General features: G+C 50.3%; 1 protein-coding gene across 7 annotated transcripts in view; it reads left to right on the top strand.

Moving 5' to 3' along the window:
* Nucleotides 1-385: 385 nt before the first annotated feature.
* Nucleotides 386-17587, top strand: part of ARHGEF7 (Rho guanine nucleotide exchange factor 7) — a 126385-nt gene continuing 109183 nt past the window's right edge. For 2 of the 7 annotated variants that reach the window (XM_027115815.1, XM_027115814.1), the window contains exon 1: nucleotides 410-643. In XM_027115815.1, coding sequence (XP_026971616.1) covers nucleotides 479-643 — 165 coding nt within the window. In that variant the 5' untranslated portion in view covers nucleotides 410-478. Of the gene's footprint in view, nucleotides 644-17587 lie in introns of all 7 variants that reach the window. The other 5 variants (XM_027115811.1, XM_027115812.1, XM_027115816.1 and 2 more) reach the window with 4 other exon arrangements.

The following is a 17587-nucleotide window of genomic DNA, read 5'->3' as shown; positions in this document are numbered from 1 at the left end:
GCCCGGCACCCGGCGGCGCAGGTGGGGACGCGCGCGCACAGCCGGCCGGGGCGCGGAGGGCGCACGGCGGCGGGCCCGAGCGCGGGGGCGCGTGTGCGGCCGCCGGGTGCCGGGGCGGCCGGGGGTCGGGGTCCGGGAGGCCCGGGGCCGCTCCAGCGCGGCGTCTTTCTTCTCCTCTCGGTGATGTCATCGGCGGCAGCGGCTGGGAGCCGGGAGGCGGCGGCGGGGGCGGCGCCGGGCGGCCGCCGCAGGTTCATGTGCATCTAATGAAAAGGCACTTGACAGTCGGCCAGGACGCACGCGAGGGAGCGCGAGCCGGCCGGACCGCGGCGCCGCCCGAGCCAATCGCCGTCGCCGGCCTCTCCATGGGCGAGCAGGAGGAGGGGGCGGTGGGCGCAGCCGGCCGGGCCGCGGCCGCTCCGAGGTGAACGGCGCCGAGACGGGCTCGCGGCGCGGGGAGGCCGGGCGCGCCGCCGCTATGAATTCCGCCGAGCAGACCGTTACGTGGCTCATTACCTTGGGGGTGCTGGAGTCGCCCAAGAAAACCATCTCGGACCCGGAGGGCTTCCTGCAGGCGTCTCTGAAGGATGGGGTGGTCCTCTGCAGGCTGCTGGAGCGCCTGCTGCCCGGGACCATCGAGAAAGTGAGTGCCCCCCGGCCCGTGCCCCCGCGGCGGCCAGGCCCGGGGCGTTGGGAGGCCCGGCGGCGGGCGCCGCGGGCGGCTGGAGGCCCCGCGCCCCACCTTGCCCCCGCCGCGGCCCGGGATGCGCGGAGGCGCTCGGGCGCGGGGTCGCTGGCGCCGGCACCTGGTGGCCGCGCGGGCCGGGAGAGCGCGGGGCGCGGAGGAGCCCACGCGCCTCCTTTGTGCGCGGACCCGGGAACGCGGCCCGCGCGGGGGGCGCGCTGTTGGCGCGAGGACCCGGTGGCGGGATCCCGCTCGGGGCGCCATTGTGTGCGGGGCCGGCTGGGGAGGGGTCCGAGCCGCGTTCAAGGGGAACGGCCCCGGGGAGGCCGGGAGGGACGGGGAGCTCCGCTCTGCCCCGCCCGAAGGAGGAGTCGCCCCTCTCTGTGACCTGAGCAGAAAACCGCCGTGCAAAGCGTCCTCCCAGGCTTTGTTTGAACAGCTTTTGTTGGTGGTATCGTACGAGAGTTTCGCCCTCTGTTTAATTGACCAATTGCTATGCATTTTTAAAGGATGCATGTATCAGTAGCTGAGGGCTGGATTGTGAAATGATTTACTGCCCTCCCCATGAAAGAATGCTCATGTCTCCAAGCCCAAAGGATGGCAGACACAGGGTTGGAAAACCCTGGCATACTTCAAGCCTGGCTTAAAGTCCTAGATTTCAGTTTCAGGTTCGTACCTGATTTTGAACAGAATCCCTAGTCCTACAGACCCTGCTTCTCCTCTTCGTGACTTGTGGTTTCCTCGGGGCTGGAGGGTGAACCTTGGCTGCAACTCCTGAGTGATTCAAGTTTGCTTTCCTCTGGCTCAGCTGACAAAGCAGGGGCGAGTGGAGAGAGCGCTTTTTAAAACGGTGGATCCCTGTATTCAAAGACACTACAGTCTTATCCCAGTTTTTTTGCCAGTACATAATCTTAGGATCAACAATTACTTAAATGGTGTTAAATGTAGAAATTAAAGTGCAGCATAATTAGGAAAAACTATTTAATTTTTTAAATGGGGTGTATTGGCCCGAAACGCACAGTATCAATTTGCTAATAATAAAATGTTAATTAGGTGACTTTAAAAAGTAAACTGTTTAAACTTTTAAGTTGCCCATGTTCTGGCACTACATTTAAAAGGTCAGAAAAGATTTTATTTAATATGAATTGTGTACGCCTACTAGTTTTAGGAACATATTTATGAAAACAGAACCTGCATTTTAGAGTGAACAGCTGCCTGTCTGTCCAGGAGATAAAAATGTTGCTTCTAAATGAACCTGATGTCACAATAAAATTATGATTTAAGACAAGAATAAGGAGCAGCTCTATCTTTCCAGGCGCTCAGAATACTCCGCTGTCATCTGGATATCAGGACCTCTGGTAATAAAAGACAGATGTTGAAAGGCATTGAAAATGCATGCTAAGTTTACCAAAATAGGCTTATGTGAAAGACTTCCATTTCTAAAAGTGAAGCTTTAAGAAACTTCGGAGGCTGTTTGATAAAAACATGTCATTATCAATGCATATGTTACTTGGCATATTAACTGCATTCATACTGACCGGCAGACTTCAATAATCACTTTCTTTTAAATGTAGAAAGATTTTCTTAGAAAACTGTAGCATTCCTTTCATCTCGGAAACAACAAAGAGAGGAATGATTAACATGTTTAATTTGCAGAAGCCAAACTGAAACAACCCAACATGTTCTAAAACTGTGGTCATTTGAAACTTCTTATAGCGTAACTACCCTTTTATTCCCCCCGGGCCCCAACTGGTTTGTTTAGAGGGACACAGTCACAGTGAAAGTTCAACGTCAAAGTAGCAAATTAGAGACAGAGCTACCAATTCTCTGTGGTATGAATGTAGGTTTGGGCAGTAAACTGTTAGCCATTCTCCACCTCTGGAAACCCTGGGTTTTAGAAATGTCAGGAGCATTTTCCATTTCCCAAGAAGAGTTATTTAGTTGAACTTTCCGATGTCTGCGTGCACACCGAATGACGTCTGCCAGAGAGCACACACGCTGAACAGCCTTCACCGAATGTGGGAATGTTAGTCTGAGGACGTTTTTCCTTAAAAAGGAACATTTGGGAACTTCACCGAGTATTCACATGGAATTGAAAGGCTCTTAACTTGACCCCAGTTTGCTACGTGAACGCACAGAAGACTGAACGCACAGAAGACTGATTAACAGGATGTAAGCAGCCTGCATCTTAACTTTTGCAAATTCACAAAATGTAACACGATCCATTAGGCCGGGGATAGCATAGTGCAGAATGGAGAAAAGTGTCGAGGTGGCTTGGGTTTCCCATGTGCCTTTTATTAAGAAAACATGTCGTAGTGTGTTTCATGCATTCTGTTGGTTTGTTCTGTTTTAGGGCCAGCAAAGAGGGTGAAGAATGAAGGGCAGGTTCGTTTCAGTTCAGATTGTTCTGCTCATTTTAAAAAGCGTCTGTTGAGGTTCCCCTCGTGCTTCTGTTGAGGTTCCCCTCGCGCAGCCTGCTTTTCTTTAGGTGGAAGGTCAGCCAGGGACGAGAGGGGCTTGTGGAAAGAGACACATTGAGTTATCGCCAACGCTGTGTTCTGATACATTCTCTGCCGTAGGGGAGAGAAAAATGGGTGTTACAAGGTCTCCTGAATCTTCGTGTATGAGGCTCCGCTGCTTTGATTTTGTCTAGTAGTGGCCAGGATGTTTTGCTGACCTGCCCACGCTGTTTGCTTCCGTCATTCCTCCCGTGATGAGAAACACACGAAGGCTGGAGACTCCGGGGAGGCTTGTGAGCACTGAGCTCCTGAGTTAACACTTTAAACGTCCCTGGGCTACTTCGTCAGAGGGGGTGAACTTGAGGGGCCATCATGTTCCATCCTCTGCAAATTCCTTAAGACTAGGAAGACACATTCAGATGATGGAAGTCACGAAAGGCTGCTTGATTTAGTTAGTTAGTCAGTCAGTCAGTTATCGGCCACCCCACGTGGCTTGTGGGATCTTAGTTCCCCGACCAGGGACTGAACCCCGGCCCATGGCGGTGAAAGAGCCGAGTCCCAGCCACTGGACGGCCAGGGAATTCCCAAGGCTGCTTTAATTTTACGTGTAACCGCAGCAGATGAAGTTTCTTGGTTCACCACGAAACACTCAAGGAACCTGGTTCTCTCTCTCTTTGCCCAGGATAACAGAGCACACCGTAACCCATAAAATGCTGCGCAGGAGACACTCCATCCGTCAGTGTTTGTGCAATGCATAAATCAGGTGCTGCCCTCTGGCCCTGCTAGATGCCCTGAGTGTGCGTGTGTGTTCAGACTGGTTTAAGCTGTTGGCTGTGTTTTAGCTTCCTAGGGTTGCTGTAACAAAGTACCACAGACCAGGCACTTAAACACAGAACTCCATTCTCTCACACCCTGGGGACACAAGTCCCGGATGGCGGCGTGGGCAGGGCCGCCCCTCTGCAGGGGTGGGGAGGGTCTGTCCCGGCCTCCCGGAGGCCTCTCGAGGTTCCTGGCTTGGGGCAGCTCAAGTCCAGTCTTCCCATGGCGTCTCCTGGGGTCTCTTCTGTGTCCAAACTTCCGTTTTATAAGGACACCAGTCATTGGATTAGGGCCTCCCTCCCCCAGTATGACCTCAACTGATTACATCGGCAATGACCTTGTTTCCAAATAAGATCACGGTTCAGCAGCCCTGGGGCCTAGGGCTTGAACATATGAATTTCAGGGGTCACAATCCAACCCATAACAGGTCGGATGATACGTTGGAACCAAACCAACTTATTAAGTGTTTACCTGTCTGCAGGGTGCAAAGCGCTGTTGGAGATAAAAAGACTGAATAACAAGTTCTTAAGCGTTTTAGTCCAGGAGAAAACGTAACTATAAAAACAAGAGCAGTAGAAATAGAGACACAGATGTAGAGGACAAACGTATGGACACCAAGCGGGGAAAGTGGTCGGGGGGGTGGTGGTGGATGAATTGGGAGATTGGGATCGACATGTATCCACTCATATGTGTAAATAGATAACTAAGAAGAACCTGCTGTATAAAAAATAAATAAAATTCAAAATTTCAAAAAAAACCCCAAGCAGCGTGGGGCAGAAGGAACTCAAAAGTCAGGATGTCAAGGATGTCAGGATGTCAGGCAGAGGGAACGGGCGCTGAGGAACGAAGGCCTTGGAGGGACCTGCGTCTGGGCTGCCCAGCCTCCGCTGATTTTTCTGACACGTGGATTAGAATATGGTTTGTATTTCCCCAAACTGTGATCTGGCAGTCCTCGCTGATCTTCCACAGACTTGCAGAAAATCAGTGAATTCTGATGAAGCACGGGAAGGAGAAACTGCTTTTTCCTAATTGATTCCTGACTTGCTTTCTGCTCTTTGTCCTAGGATTCTGGGGCTGGGCGGGGTGGGGTGGAAGAGAAGTCCCAGTGGCCGTCGGACAGCAGTTCTGAGTGTCCGCTGAGAGCAGTTTGCCTTTTCTAGGCCCTTCGGCCCTGAGAAGGACGTGGTCAGCAATGGCAGTGTGGTGTGTGAGGCCTCACTCAGGACCAGCTGGTTTGGAAGCCGGCGCCCTTCCCTGTAGCTGCCGTAAATACCTGCTCAGCAGCGCGGGTGAAGCCCGCAGGGGGAAAAGTTATAGAACACGTGACCTCCTGTGTTTTTTAAGGAGGCTTCTTTAAAGTTTGCAAACTGAATTATTGGCTGTATTAAGGTGCTTCTAATGAAACTGCTTAAGGTTTCAGAATAGCTCATTTTGTCATGATGAACATCTGCCTTTGAAGCATGTGACTTTCAAGTACCACCTTGACCCTGCACCAGGGTGATTCTTGTTTGGGTTTTAGGCCCCATGTAACTGCATTTGCGGGCTCATTCAGAATAACCCCACCTAAAATGAATTTAAATCGGGACTACCTCCAGAGATCTCCCGAGAGCTACGCTGGAAGTGCTATGGTGTGGACGCTGGCACGCACGCACCCCCCCCCCCCCGCATGCACGCACACACACACCTGCGCGCATGCACACACACACGCGTGCACGCACACACACACACACACACAAAACCCCGCACGCACGCGCACGCGCACGCGCGCCCAGGGTGACTTGGGCTTGCAGGGCGCTGGGGGAAGGGCTGCAGGATGGCCTTTCATCAGGGGCAGCTGCCTCTGGGAGCTCTCCGGTGGGAGGACTCAGCGTCTGTGCTCTCCCAGGACCGCATTCTATTAATAGAAGTGACACCCGTCGTGGCCTTCTTCCCTCATTTCTTTGAGCACTGCCCGCCTTTAGTTACTTCTCTTTTAAAGAAACAACTGTGGGCGCCCTGAGCTGCGGGCACCGTGCTAAACTGCTGTCCCGCTGTCCTCCCGAGTCTCCCCGTGTCACAGGTGAAGACACTGAGACCAGCAGTGGCCGAGCCCGGGCCCCCAGCTGGCTCAGGGTGGAAGGCTCCGCCCAGGTGTGCCTGCTGCCCTGGTCGGGGACCTTTCGGGCTGCCTTAGGGAGCACCCGCTGGGCACCGACCTGCGCTAAGTCAGGGCTGGTTCCTGCTTCAGGGATTACCCTGCATTTACTGGGAATCTGTCTAAACCAAGATCTGAAACAATACTGTGTGTGTGTGTATAATAAATTTTTTGGTAGGGCTGTCTCTAGACTTTTGGACTGGAATCACATGGGAGCCGGAGTCGCCCGTGAGTCTGTCACTGTTGGTAGAAGGTGGCAAAAGGCACACCCTCCCTCTGGGCACTCACCTCCGCCACGGGCAGCACGGGGGGGCTGGGAGGTTTAGCGGTCCCTAAGACCCACTGGCCGCCCCCCCGGGGCCACTGTAAAATGGGGTGGTCCCAGTATGTGCTCCAGAGTCATCCAGTTGCTGTGTGACCTTGGGCAACCTGCGTAACTTCTCTCAGTTGCCTCCTCCTAAAAATAAGATTAACGATTCCTGTCTGGAGGGAATGGCCTATTGGGGCAGTAGGGTCATTATGAGGGTAAACAAGTAGATGTGAGGGGTTTTGTGCAGTGCTGGGCACAGAACAGGTCCTCGTAGATGGAAGTTATTATTATTTTATGGATCAACACGGAAAACTTCTCCTGCTATGTCCAGGAAAACTCTAAGCCCGGATCTGAACCAGAAGGCTACTCGAATCCTGGAATATTTCCTTATTCTCACAACTGGGCAGATTCTTGCAACCTCAGCGGGCTGGTGGCCCCTCCCTTCCCACCCTCCCAGACTACCATCGTCTGGGGTGGTGGGAACACGGAATGTGGCTTCCTGAGCCCTCTGCTGAGCGCACGCAGCTGCTGGCTCGCGGGGCCAGAGGGCCAAGCTGCGGGCTCAGGTTTCGTGTAGATAGAGTTTCACACATGGGAAGGGCCAGGAGTCACAGATGGGCAGTGAGGGCCCACCAGCACGCCCTGTGTCTGCAGAGGGAGGGTGTTGGGGCCACCCCTGGGCCCTGTGTATCCTGGGTTCGACTTCTGACTTTTCCCCTCCTTCTTCAATTCTACCAACTTAGGTTAGGAGACTTTGTTTCCCGATGTTTTTATATTTCTAATGTTAGCTCTGAAGTTTTAAAGTTTTATGAACCAGTCTGGTAGTTCTCAGCCTTGCTTCTGTGGGATAGTGTGCTGTGTCTGCTGCAGTCTAAAGGCAGGGAGATAGGGTGGGGACGTTTACACATTTCCAACACAGTTTTTCAAAATAGTTCAATCTAACGGATGTATTTATCACCTACTGTGTGCAACCTAGTGTACGTGTCATATACACGGAAACACATGCACACACATACATGTGTTCTGTACTGACTTTTCAGTCAAGTCATAAGAGAAGCCGTCGGGTCCGAAGTGTAAAGCATTTGTGAATTCTCAGTGGAAGGAATACTCAAGACGTCACGCAGCCCAAACTCATCATTGGGTTCACTGAGGGCAGCACCATATGGCTGTGTAAGTTGTGCACTGCACAGTCTAGGGAGAGTCATTCACACTGTAGTCTAAGTGCATGGTGTCTCCAGGACAGTGCTGGGGGAAGGCTCTGGGGCAGTGGTGCATAAAGGTGAGCCTCTATGGAGGTGAGCCTCCTAGGGTACACAGCAGATTAGAGGAAGGTTGTGGTAGTTTACGGAGGTGGCCCCAATTCTCCATCCTCCCTGTAGCCATGCCCTTGTAGCGTGACACTGCAGCTCTTCCCATTGAGAGGTGAAGCCTGTTTCCTCACTTCTTGCATCTGAGCTGACCTTGACTTGTTCTGGCGAATGGGACGTGGCAGAAATGACAGGTGTGGGACTTCCCTGGTGGCACAGTGGATAAGACTCCATGCTCCCGATGCAGGGGGCCCAGATTTGATCCCTGGTCAGGGAGCTAGATCCCACATGCATGCTGCAACTAAGGAGCCCTGGAGCCACAACCAAGGAGCCCGCCTACCACAACTAAGACCTGGCACAACCAAAAAAAAGTAATTAAAAACAAAAAAGAAGTGACAAGTGCTACTTGCTAGCCCAGGCCTGAAGAGGCCTTGTGTGTTTCCATGCCCTCTCAGACCCTGCTTCCACCCTGAGGACCAGCCCGGGCCCCGGATGCTGAGGGATGCAAGACCACAAGGCAGAGAGCTTGACTGTCCGTGCCGAGGCCTCCTGGACCCACCTGCAGCCCACCAACCCCAATTGTGAGAGAGGCTAGCCAAGGTCGGCAGAGCTGCTACCCGGATCAGAGTTCACTGCTGCGTGAGCGAGCTCAGGCGAGCCCAGCGCTGCCCGGTGGACCTGCAGCCCCACGGACAAAACGCAAGCTCACTTCAGCTGCCACTGAGGTTTCGTGGCTGCCTGTCCTGCAGCCTCACCGTGGCAGTAGACACGGTACAAGTCTGGAGAACGGAAGTGGTGTTTTGTGCGTAACTTTAATTATTATTACACTTAGAGCAGCTTTTTTTTAAAGGGACCGATAAAGTTCCTATCTTTTCTTTAAAGAAGGTGAATGTAATTCAGCGCCAGAAAAAGTGTAGCACTTGAAACTTCTTCCAGTTTATATCTAGTTTTAGTTTAAAATGGGAATCCTCATTTCCAAGTTTGCTTTGAAGTCGCAGTTTCTGGCAGTGAAGTCATGCTCTGGCAGCATGATTTTTTTTTTTTTTTTTTTTTGCGGTACGCGGGCCTCTCACTCTTGTGGCCTCTCCCGTTGCGGAGCACAGGCTCCGAACGCGCAGGCTCAGCGGCCATGGCTCACGGGCCCAGCCGCTCCGCGGCATGTGGGATCTTCCCGGACCGGGTCACGAACCCGTGTCCCTGCATCGGCAGGCGGACTTTCAACCACTGCACCACCAGGGAAGCCCTGGCAGCATGATTTTTTAGCAGTCTAACAAAAATCCTTACAACAGTCTGGTTTGGGTTATTTGTAAACACCCTGGCCTGTGGTGGCCTTTCTCCCTCAGTTCTGAGTGTCTCACTGCTATACTTCTGCCAGGAAGACACTTTCCCACCGATTTCCTGTGCTTGAGACAGTTTAAGTTCATAAGAGACTTTTAAGTTCCATCTGAAGTTAGCAAATTTGTTCAGAAGTCTTGTCAGGAATACAGATTATCTGAAAAAGCCTGTTACTTTCTGAACGCATGCCAAAAGGTTATGACTGTCATTCACTTTACAAAAGGAAGTTAGAGGGGTTTTGACAGAAAATTAGGAGTTTCAGAGAGATCATCCTGGCCCATAGCCTCTGTTGCTTGCTCTCAGGAGGTGTAAGAGGCGTGGGAACACATGGAATCTTCTTCAGGCGATCTTTCTGTGGTGCTGGAGAAATTGCCTTGTTCAACGATGCTCATAGGACATTGGTGCTGGTAACAGATTTCTTCCCACGGAAACATGAAATTTTCTGGTCTCAGTTCTCTTATTTGTTAAGGCATTTTTGTTTCTTTTGAAAACAAACTCCATAAATAGAATGGGGTTAAATTCTCGACAGCCTTGTGTCAAAGGTTAAGCTTCCAGAAAGTACCACACTTTTAAGCCTTGCTTTTAAGTGATGAGAGACTGGAACTGAGTGTCTCCCAGACTTAATCAGTGGATGAGAAATGGAGAAGAAGAGTTTGTTTCTCCTTCCTCTGACCTCTGACCAAGCACATTTACTTAGATTGAATTCAAGTAACTGCCATGTCAGTGAGCCAAGGCTGGTTCTTCAAATAACTAACAGTAACTATATTTTGTTGGGTGTGAGTCTTTTTTTTTTTTTTTTTTTTTGCGGTACGTGGGCCTCTCACTGTTGTGGCCTCTCCCCTTGCGGAGCACAGGCTCCGGACGCTCAGCCTCAGCGGCCATGGCTCACAGGCCCAGCCGCTCCGCGGCATGTGGGATCTTCCCGGGCCGGGGCACGAACCCGTGTCCCCTGCATCGGCAGGCGGACTCTCAACCACTGCGCCACCTGGGAAACCCGGGTGTGAGTCTTAAGCACCCTGCTTATAAATTGTTAGTTAAAACGATATTCTGGGAGTGAGAGAGAACTCACCCCGCATATGATTTAAGTCTTTTGTTGGCTGTAATAGAGCTTCTACCTTAGGAAGATAGAAAAATATGGGCAAAATTAAACCCACAGCAACTAATAGACAAAAGAGAACAATAAAGGACAGAATGGGAATGGGTGACGTGGAAAACAGAAAATTACTAGAGAAAACCAACAAAACCAAGAGCTCGGTTCTCTGAGAAAAATCAATAAAGTTGATGGGCCTCTTAAACTGGTCAGGAAAAATAGAGAGAAGACACAAATGACCAATGTGGAGAATCACTATAGATTCTACCGTTATTTAAAGGGTAATAACGGGATATTATGAACGTTTTTATGCCGATACATTCTATATCTTAGATGAAAAGTACAATTTCCATGGAAGACACAGACTACCAAAGCTCGTTCAGGAAGAAACGGATAACTTCAGTAGCCCTGTATCTATTACAAAATTTAAACTTGTAGTTTAAAAGCTTCTCATAAAGAAAACTCCAGGCCAGATGGCCTAACTGGTGAATTCCAGCAAGTAAGACTTATATCCAGAATGTATAAGGAACTCTCAAGACTCAATAATAAGGAAACAGTCAATTTAAAAAATGGGCAAACGTTTTGAGCAGATACTTCACCAAAGAAGAAATACAGATGACAGGCACATGAAAAGATGCTCGACATTATTAGTCACTAGGGAAATTAAATTAAAACCACAGTGAGATACCACTACACACACCTATTGGAACAGCTAAAACTGAAAAGACTGATCCTACCACGTGTCGGCAAGGATGTGGATGGGCTGGGACTCTCATCCACTGCTGATGTGAATGAAAATTGTACAGGCGCTTTAGAAAATGGTGTTTCTTGAAATATTAGATACACATCAACCAAATGATTTAGCAATTCCATTTCTAGGTGTTTACCCAAGAAAATGGGACTTTATTTTTAAATAGCCACAAACTAGACACAACCCAGATATTTTCAGCTGGTATATGGATAAACAAAGTATTGTATTTCCATAGAATACTACTCAGCAATAAAAGGGAATATGCTATAGCGTGGGTAAAAATTATGCTGAGTAAAGAAGCTAGAAAAAAAGTTCATACTGTATGATTCCCCTTATGTAAAATTCTACAAAAAAGCCATCATAATCTGTAGTGACAGAAGGTAGACCAGTGCTTGCATAGAGACACTCTGAGGGCACAAGGAGTCCTTTGGAGGGTAGGGGTGTTCATTACCTTGATTCTGGTAATGGTTTCACAAGTGCACATGTGTTGCAACTGCTCCAACTGTACACTAAGTATGAGCAGTTTACTGTATGTGGATCACATCTCAGTGTGTGTTACATGACAGTTTCACCCTGCATGTTGCACAGAGTGGAGCTTTAATTCATTTTACTGCCAGCCCTCTACTTCTGAACCTCATTGTTCAGAAAACGTGTACGGAATTTTAAAGTGCAAGTATACTTAGCCTCCTTGCCCAAGAGCTCACTTATTTATCTGTCTATCTTCTCATCAAATCTGTATCAGGTGTCTACTGTGGTTCAAGGATTGTGCTGGGACACTTAATGATTAACAAAAATAGACTCGCGTACCATCTAGTGAAGGAGAAGCACGTTAAAGATACTGTTTGAATTTGCTTTACAAATTGAGATACATGCTCTGAAGGCAAGGAACAGATTTCTCAAAGTGTGTAGCAGAGGAAGCTGATTTACCCCTGGCAGATGGGACAGGTGGTGTCTTAGGGAAGGTCTCCTCCAGAAGCAGTACATGAGTGGGCTCTGGCGTGAGTAGAGGGGGTGTGTAATTAGAGGAGCAGTGGGGGACTTCTGGGTAGCCACAGTGCTGAGGCCGAGGGAGAGCTCAAGTGCTCCTGGAGAGAGAGCCACGCGCCAGGCCCCACAGGACGTTGAGTGACTTTGGGTTTTAAAGATTTTTCAGAGTTTTAAAGGGAAGGATGATGTGATCAGTTGCAGATTTTGAAAACAATACTCCAAACTTCCCAGTGTGGGAAATGGATTAGATGGGGCCCAGAACGGATGCGGAGAAGAGCGTTATTAAGTTCTTAGTGTGGTCCATTGAGAGCCAGCGGGAGCTGGGATTGGGATGGACACCGTGCTGCAAAAACCACGAAGATGGCAGGGGAGAGGGTGAGGGAAGGCAGTCAGTGGGGCTCCATGGTGGGTCCACAGTAACTCCTGGGATTCTGGCTGCACACCGGGATGGCTGGCAGAGTCACCTGTGTGAGTGGGAGCCTGGCCTGGGGCCTAGGCTTGGAACAAGAAGGTCATGAATGGATTCAGTGCTGAGGGTGCTGAACTGGAGCTCAGAGAGGACATTTGGGCTGGGTATAAATTTGGGAGTGACACCATAGAGATGTGAATGCAAGTGTGGGGTGGTGAGGTTTCCCAAGGGGAAATTATAGGTGAGAACTCCAGAAGGCCTTGGGGACTCAGACGTGGCTGGCCAGGCAATGCGGATGAGCCTGAGGGGCTAAGGAAGGTGGTGGTTAAGTCCGGGGGGGAGTGTGGTGACCTGAAGTCAGTGGAGGAGGATGTCCAGTAGACTGCAAGAGGCCAAGGGAGTGGGCTTCAAAACCCCACACCCAAAAAGCATTGGCAGTGTGTTTGAAGGGAAGAGGGCTCTGTCACTGATCATCCTGGGACAGCGGGCACGCCTGGACTGTGCTGGGCAGGCCTGGCTGAGCGCTCAACCCAGTCATTTGTGATCTTAGCAAGGGCGCCTGTGCTCAGGTAAGGGGGGGGAGTGTGAGCTCAGGACAGACAGAGGAGCTGGGGAGGGGGTGTTGGAACGGAGGCAGCTGCGGACACGGAGGTGGGGAGCAGAGAATGTTGGAGTAGAGTGTGGAGCGTGAGAGAGTGGGGGACAGCTGGGCACCCACCGAGGGCCCGCTGGACGCAGGGATGTATGAATTTACAGCGAGTTTTCACATCATGAGCTCAGGAACTCGGAAATTTTGTTAAGAGGAAGTTGACCTTCAGCTGTTTTTTTCTTGATAAAGGAGACTCTAGAAAACTCTGTTACTTTCAGTGGCTTCAGGGAAGTATATCTATGGTGTTTTTTCCCTCATTTCCTACCTGTTTTAACATGTGTTCAAGTCCAGAGTGTGTTGAGACTAAACAGTGGTGACTCTGAGCCATCTGAGGTTTCCGTCTTGTCTTAAATGAATTAACGTCAGGTGTCTAATCTTCCCCCTCTGATTCACTTTACTTCCCCCTTTGATTCATTTTACATTCATGAATGGCTTTAAAGGTAAAGATGGGGACGTGGCTGAGAACTTACTGCTCTAGGCTGTCTCTGTGTTTTGCCGCTGACATTTGAAAGCCCAGATCGGATGGAGGTAAGGCCTTTTAGGGATGTCAACATATAAGTTTTAGAAAGTTCAGGTTCAAGTTGAGGACTATTTGTTTTATAATTTTATGAGTATACACACATCTCTCCTGGGATTTGCTTTCTCTTTCTCATTTAGAAAATGCTCACAATTAGTTACATATCATAACAAAAGAAGGGAGATAAAGGTAAATCAAGTAGTGTTTATCGGGAATATTGTCCCTAAATAACCACAGTAAGTGTAAGCAGTGTTTAGCTTCTGGGTATTGTTTTTCCCAGTCAAAGCAATAAAACCCGCACTATTCAGCCTGTCTCCACATGTGCGGAATGGAAGCTCACCAGTTATTTTTTCTCCTTAATCCTTCTTCTTTGAGAGGATGGTGGGGAGAGTATTATTGGGAGCAGGGGTAGGGAAGGAAGAAGTCTCTCTCTCTCTCTCTCTCTCTGTCTCATTGAGGAGCTGATGGCTTGAAAATTTCTGGGTTGGGATGGTTTTCTTTTTCTTACAGCTGGAAGTGGCATAGCTGCCCAACAATTAATTTTTTGTATAAAAATTTTTACAATTTTATGTAAGAATGTTAGTGAAATTACCTGATATCAGAGTTAGCAGTACCTGCATTTCAAGTTGTTTTCAAGGAATGATGGGTTTTTCATCGCTTTGTGCCTTTGGCTTAGGTGGTTATGTGGTTCTTACACTTGAGTGTGCCCAGATGCGCCTGGACGGCTTGTGAAAATAGACTGCCGGACTCCAGCCCGGAGTCTCTGATTTTGTAGGTCTGGCTGGGGCTGAGGATCAGCGCTTCTCACAGGTGTGCAGGTAGGATCCGCGCTTCTCACAGGTGTGCAGGTAGGATCAGCGCTTCTCACAGGTGTGCAGGTAGGATCGGCGCTTCTCACAGGTGTGCAGGTAGGATCGGCGCTTCTCACAGGTGTGCAGGTAGGATCGGCGTTTCTCACAGGTGTGCAGGTAGGATCGGCGTTTCTCACAGGTGTGCAGGCCATGCTGATGCAGCTGGTCCAGGGGACACATTTCAGCACCTCTGACGGCCCACTGAGCTCCTCAGCCCAGGAGTACCGTAACCTGGGACTAGCCAGACTGCATGCACGGCAGTGCATATTTAAGAAGACGGGAGACCGAGATGTGGTCACCTGGGAGCTTTTCCACAGGTGAGCACAGGCTGCTCGCCTACCTGGATGTGGCCCCCACCCCCATGCTTGGGAAATTTCCTAACCTAGTGCCTTTTAGTTCAGGACAGAGCAGACCCCATGCTGCTTCTCTGTGGGCTTTTGGGGCATTGAAACATGGAGGTAGAGAGCCTGGAACGAATCCTGCCTTGGATTGGAAGGGGCACTTGGAGTTTATCTGGAAAATGGGATTCCTCATGTTTCTTTACATCTAGAAAATTGTTGCATAAAACAGAAGAGAGGGACTTCCCTGGTGGTCCAGTGGCTAAGACTCCACACTCCCAATGCAGGGGGCCCGGGGTTCGATCCCTGGTCAGGGATCTAGATCCCACAGCTGCAACTCAAGAGATCCCACACGCTGCAACTAAAGATCCCACGTGCTGCCACTAAGACCCGGCACAGCCAAATAAATACATATTTTAAAAAATACACAGAAGAGAAACACCATCCGTATTGAGGCCAAGCTCAGGAGGCTTGTATGAGATTTAATAAATGAATTATTTAAGTTGAGGCACTTAAGGAGGAATCCTTGAAATATTCATATTAGGGTTGGGAGGAACTCTAGCTAAATAAGATGATGAGTCACTAAAAGCTACCAAAAGGTAGCTTTACCTGTGGGTAGCCTGTGGGTAACCCTTACCTGTGGGTAAGGGTTCTCTGTGAAACTACAGCTTTCGGGGGAGGGGTAAGTCACCCGCACTGCTGAGCTGTGGGTGCGGGGCATCTGGGTCCAGCGAGTAGGTCTGCTGAGCTGTGCCTCCGTCCCTTGCTGCTCCCAGGGGCCGTGGGCCTAGGGTCCTTAAACTGGGGCGCTGCTTCTCCGCAGGTCTGCAGGGTCTGTGGCGCATGCTGGCCTTCCACCGCCACCGAGGACGTGCGTCTTGAGTTCATTCCAGTCTATGCTTTTCAATTCAGTAGCCAACTAAGAATTCACTTTGTCACTGAATACGGAGAAAACAGAGATGGTTTCTGGCAACCTCCCAGACCCCTACCCACGTCTGGTCACAGGACCTGCTTTTCTAGGTGTCGTGGCGGAGACGAGCTTCAGCGACCGTCTCCTCGCAGTGAATGAGTCTGGAATCACCTGACAAGGGTTTTCAAGCCGCCATCATAAAAAGGCTTCAAAAACGATTACAGATTCTCTTGAGACAAGTGAAGAATAGGAGATCGCAGCAAAGAGAGAGGGCTTATGAAAAAGAAACATATGGAAATTAGCTGAAATACAGAATAACTGAAGTAAAGCTCACCGGCTGGGCTCGGAAGTGGAGTGGAGAGGACAGAACCTGGGGACGGAGAGGAAGCAGGCTGAAGGAGGGGGATGCGGTGAGCGCTGCGCCTGCCTCCCGAGGCCGCGGGGAGACGAGCTAGCGGACCAAGGACAAGCGGCAGCCCTGGCGGCGCCCTTCCTCACTGCTTTCCCTGTCCCGCTCTCCCTGTGTGTCTCTCAGCTCTGAAATGTCAGAATCACGAGAGGGCCTCATCAGCTTGTTCCGGCCCCTTTGTGAAACTTAGGACCCGGGCATAAGGCAAGCCTGTCCCCACGCAGGTCTCGTGGGCAGCTGTACAACGTGCCAGCCGCCGACAGGAGCCGAGGCCTGGGGGAGCCAGCCAGCTGGTTCCGGGAGCCCCGCTTCGAGGCAGCGATCTTCCTTAGTGACAGGAGACGGCGCTGAAACCAGAGTGCTGGCTCTCAGCGGCGCCCGGCTGACCGACGCCTGATACCCACAGAGCGAAAACGGAGCCCTGGACGCCGAGCTGGCGGTCCTCGGAGGGCTGGGCAGCAGCCGGGCGGCCGGCCTCAGACGGAGCCGGTGGTAACAGGATGCATCCGTCAGCCGTGACAGACAGGGCTTAGGGTTTATGGTAAAACCCAAGAGCGTCTTTTATGTCTCTGTAATGTTTTGTCTACGGTGATTATATTTCCAAGTGTTTTTCAGCACAGTTCCTGTCTCAAATATTCAATTCTCATATGAGACCAATTATATGACTTTCTGGTTCTAGGTGCTGTCAGCATCACACCTTCACTTCCGGTGGCTATAACCAAGTGATTCTGGTACTGAATTAGTGTCATAGGCAAAGGTCCTTAATTAAACCATTAATTCACTGAACCAATAATATACTAAGTGCTTGTATGTGCCAGGTGTTGAGATGTAACAATCATCAAACAGACTGCCTGTGGGGCATATACTTCACGGCACAGGGAGGTATTCTGGACGCGTACATAGTACACAAGTAGATTGCACAGCATGTTAGACAGTGATAGGGCTATGGAGAAAAATGGGGGGGATGCCAGCAATTAGGGTGACATTGCAGTTTGACTTCTGGTAGGTAGGGTAGGCGTTACAGAGAAGTGACATTTGAACAAAGACTTGATGTATGTGAGCAAGGCGTGACGTGAATATTGGGGAGAAGGGAATTTCAGGTGGAGAGACTAGGTGGTGCAAAGGTCCTGAGGTAGGAGCCTGCCTGGCAAATTCTGGGAACAGCAGAGGCCACTGTGAGTTGGGGGAGAGTAGCAGCTGGCTGATGATGAGGTCAAGGAGGGAACGAGGGAACAGACCGTGCAGGGCCTGCTCAGCCATCATAAGGACTTTGACTTTAAAAATAAATGAGTAGACTTTATTTGCAGTTTTAGGTTTCCAGAAAATTTAGCAGAAAGTACACAGAATTTCCATCCACGCCTCTCCACTTTCCCCTATTATTAACGTCTTGTGCTAGTGTGGGACACCTGTTACAGTTGATGAAGCAGTACCGATACATTACTAAGTAAAGTCCATAATGTACATTAGGGTTCACCCTGTGCTGTGCAGTCCGTGGGTTTGGACATGACACGTATCCGTCATCACAGTGTCACACAGGATGGTTTCACTGCCCTAAAAATTCTCTGTGCTCTGCCTGTTCATCCCGCCCCCTCCCCTAGTCCCTGGCAACCATTGATCTTTTTACTGT

The sequence above is a fragment of the Aethalodelphis obliquidens genome, unplaced genomic scaffold (genome assembly GCF_003676395.1).
Source record: "Aethalodelphis obliquidens isolate GAN/ISIS:26980383/991018 unplaced genomic scaffold, ASM367639v1 scaffold15, whole genome shotgun sequence".
In the NCBI taxonomy this organism is placed as follows: Eukaryota; Metazoa; Chordata; class Mammalia; order Artiodactyla; family Delphinidae; genus Aethalodelphis; species Aethalodelphis obliquidens.
The sequence above is the reverse complement of the archived record's forward strand: the minus strand, read 5'-3'. Positions and strand labels throughout refer to the sequence as shown.